Here is a 3457-nt window from a genome sequence, read left to right as displayed (position 1 = left end):
ACCACAAAATCCTGGGCTGGGAGAGCATCTCGATTTTAATTAATTCACTCTCTTCCTTCTTTGCATGAATCTCCTCTCCTGCATCTCCACTAAGGGGCAGTGGACGTCCACCTGCTTATCTCAGTGATGGGGACTTCAGTCCTGCCCAAAGCAATCCAGGTTTGATGGCTCCAGGGGATATAAAATTATATATATATATATAAAATTTTTAAAGATTTTATTTATTTATTCATGAGACACACACACACACACACACACACACAGAAACACAGGCAGAGGGAGAAGCAGGCTGCACACAGGGAGCCTGATGTGGGACTCGATCCCGGGCCCCCAGGATCACATGCAGCACTAAACTGCTGGGCCACCAGGGTTGCCCATAAAATTATTATATTAAACCAAAACCAAATTCCCTACAATTCCACCTATTTGTCTTAGTATGACTAATTGGGAAAGAACCGGGAGTTGTAGAAAGGGTAAGGGGTGGAGTTAGATGGGTGTAGTGTTAACATTTTCTACTTATGTGACATTGAGCAAGTTACTGAACCTCTCTGAACTTTAGTTTCTTTTATCTAGAGACAATAAATTCTCCCTCCTGGGTCACTCTGAGGATTTGCTAGCACAGAGTAAGCCCACAGCAATTGTTAGTGGTCTGTCCTGTTAACACATGGGTCGTGTCAACTAGCTGGCACATCTGAGAGTTGGGCCCAGAAAGAAGGTATGAGCCCAGGCCAGGGACTGGTAAGCTTGATGCAGGGCAGGAATATGGGCCATTCTAACTCCCCACTAGAAGGGTGCGCATGTGTGTGCACACACACGTGCACCTGTCTGGGAACTGGAGGGGCAAGTGGGGCATCCCAGGGAGGTGCGGTTGGTCCCCCAATGGAGAGGTTCCCAGCATGGCTGCTTCAAAACCTTGTCTCCAGTCTGTCCAGCCTCATCCCGCCTGGTCCCAGACCCATCCGTTCTTCCTCTGACCTGTTTGACACCTGCCTTGACGAGGCGAAGGCTTGATGGGACATCAAGGAAGACACTGACTCAAGAACATTCTGGAGCCCGGGGAAGGTTGCAGGAAGAGCTTTAATTGCTGAGAATCCAATCAGAAAAGGGAGGTGCTGGTTAAGGGGGTGGCCAGCCAGGGAGAGGTGGTGGATGAGGAGCATCCTTCAGTGGCTTTACTTCTTGGAGCGCCCAGCATCGTGGCAGACACCAAAGTTGGTATTGGTGATGGAGCCCACGATGGACTTGTCACCCTCACAGGTCAGGCCCCGCTCACAGGGACACTTGTAGTAAACCCCATAGAGCGTCTTCAAAGACACAGAAACAGTGGAATCACAGGCTGTCGCGGGGGTGGGGTGGGGGGGCTACTTTGGGCATAGCCTGCCCCTCGCTCCCCGCCTCACCCCGGGCCAGGCTCTTTTCAGACTGTCCCCTCCTGACTGCCACGCCAGGGGGCGCTGTGGGCCTGGAGGACGCCCGGCCCAGGTTCCCCCACTCGGCTTCCTTGGTGCTTACTAACTAGATCTCCCTGGGGAGCCTCCAGTTACCCATCCGTGAAATGGGAATAACAAATCTCCGCCCCCACCCACCTCACTGGTCAGTCGTGAGGTTCGAAAGGGCCGAGCGGATGGGGCAGTGCCTGGAGCCTGCTGACCCCCTCCCTGACCCGCCCCCCCAGCTGTGCCTCGTGCCCCAGCACCGCACGGCCCGCGGCACCCACCTTGGCAGAGCACTCGCTGTTCTCGCTGGCCTTGGGTGCGCAGCGGGCCAGGCTCAGCCCGGTGTCCCGGTGGCAGCACTTGCTCTTGCACTGGACGCTGTTCAGACAGAGCTCGCCGTCTTCCTGCCGGGCGGCCAGTTAGCGAGGGCCCTCGCCCTTTGTCCCTTCGCCACCGCCACCGCCCACAGCGCGTCCCCCGCGGGGGCGCGGGTAAAGGACCCAACCCGCGGGGCTGGCGGCCAGTCTGCCCACCCCCAGCCCCACCCGCGGGAGAAGCTGCGAGACAGGACCCCGCCACGCTACCGACTCCCGGGGTGATCCGGGCAAGACCCTGCCCCCCCGTGCCTCAGTGTCCCCTTGGAATCTGCACATGTGACCCAAAACAGGGTGTCCAGACTTCCCTGGGTCCTGCAGTCCACTGAGAAGCCTGTGAAGGTTGAGGACCATCCCCCAGGAAGGCATATGACCTCAGGGGGATCCTGGCCCCTCTGAGCCCTGCAAGGCCGCGAGTTCAGAAATTTTGGGTAGAGACGCAGCACGGGGGGTCGGGGGGGGGGGGACCATCCGCCCTGCGGCCTCTGATCGGCTGAGAGCTTTCCAGCTGCGCGACCTCAGGCAGGTGGCTTCACCTTTCTCTAGAACTGCTTTCCATCTGAAAACGGGTTTGATACTAGGTCCCTGCCTCATGCGGTCAGTATGGGGACTAAATGAGTAAACGGTCCTGAGGCATTGAGAACCGTGTCCGTGTGTCACTCTAGGTCGGAAGCCAGAATCACCGGGGGAGCTTTCTGAACTACTGGACCTTCTGAGCCAGGGCTTCCGGGGCAGGAGCCTGGGACTGTCCCTCAGCCAGGTCAAACCCCTGCTCTGCGCATGCTCCGTGCCGATCAGCCTTGTCTGAGCCCCCCTCCCCCAACCCGGTAGGAGGCGCAGGGTGGGCATGGACAGTAAAGCAGAAGATGCCTCACCTCTCAGCCTCCGGGCAGCCCCAGGTGGAGACGTGAGAGGTAAAGATCTAAGCTTAAAAAGTCCCCACCTGGGGCAGCCCTGGTGGCGCAGCGGTTTAGCGCCGCCTGCAGCCCAGGGCATGATCATGGAGACCCAGGATCGAGTCCCACGTCAGGCTCCCTGCATGGAGCCTGCTTCTCCCCCTGCCTGTGTCTCTGCCTCTCTCTCTCTCTGCATCTCTATGAATAAATAAATAAAATCTTAAAAAAAAAAAAGTCCCTACTTGGATGTTAAGATGACTCCTCCCCTGAAGTCCCTCTTACCAGGTGGATAATGATCCCCCGAGGGTCAGGAACCGCGTAGACCACCGCAAGGGCAACGAGCAGAAGGACGAGGATCTTTTCCATGACGGATGGGGACAGCCGGTATAGGTAGCAGCTGGCAGGTCAGGTGGCAGTAGACAGAGCCAGGTGGGGTGGTAGAGCTATAAAAGGGGCCTGTCCACAGGTGACCCCCCCCTTCCCCACCCCACGGGGCTCGACGTAACCCGAGGCCCAGCTGTGGCCAATCTGTTGGGGGCGTGTCCTGATAAAGCCCTGGGCGGCCCCTGGCACCTTGGCAGGTGTGCGGGCGTGCACGCACGTGTCGGTGTCCGTGCTGATACTGCGTTAATGGTTGGGTGTGGACTCGGAACAGTTTATAGGCTGGACAAGTTATCTGTTCTTTTTTTTTTAATATTTTTTTTAAGATTTTATTTATTTATTCATGATAGTCACAGAGAGAGAGAGAGGC

At 56.8% G+C, this 3457-nt stretch overlaps 1 protein-coding gene across 1 annotated transcript; it reads right to left on the bottom strand.

Annotated features, from left to right (window-relative positions):
* Positions 1-1058: 1058 nt before the first annotated feature.
* Positions 1059-3149, bottom strand: CLPS (colipase). Its single transcript, XM_072833290.1, has 3 exons — positions 2989-3149; positions 1718-1840; positions 1059-1304 (listed from the first exon to the last, which is right to left on the bottom strand). The coding sequence occupies exons 1-3, from the start codon at positions 3070-3072 to the stop codon at positions 1173-1175; spliced, it is 339 nt and encodes a 112-aa protein (XP_072689391.1). The 5' UTR covers positions 3073-3149; the 3' UTR covers positions 1059-1172.
* Positions 3150-3457: the final 308 nt, after the last annotated feature.

This window comes from Canis lupus, chromosome 7 (genome assembly GCF_048164855.1).
Source record: "Canis lupus baileyi chromosome 7, mCanLup2.hap1, whole genome shotgun sequence".
In the NCBI taxonomy this organism is placed as follows: Eukaryota; Metazoa; Chordata; class Mammalia; order Carnivora; family Canidae; genus Canis; species Canis lupus.
This window is presented reverse-complemented; position numbering and strand designations above follow the sequence as displayed.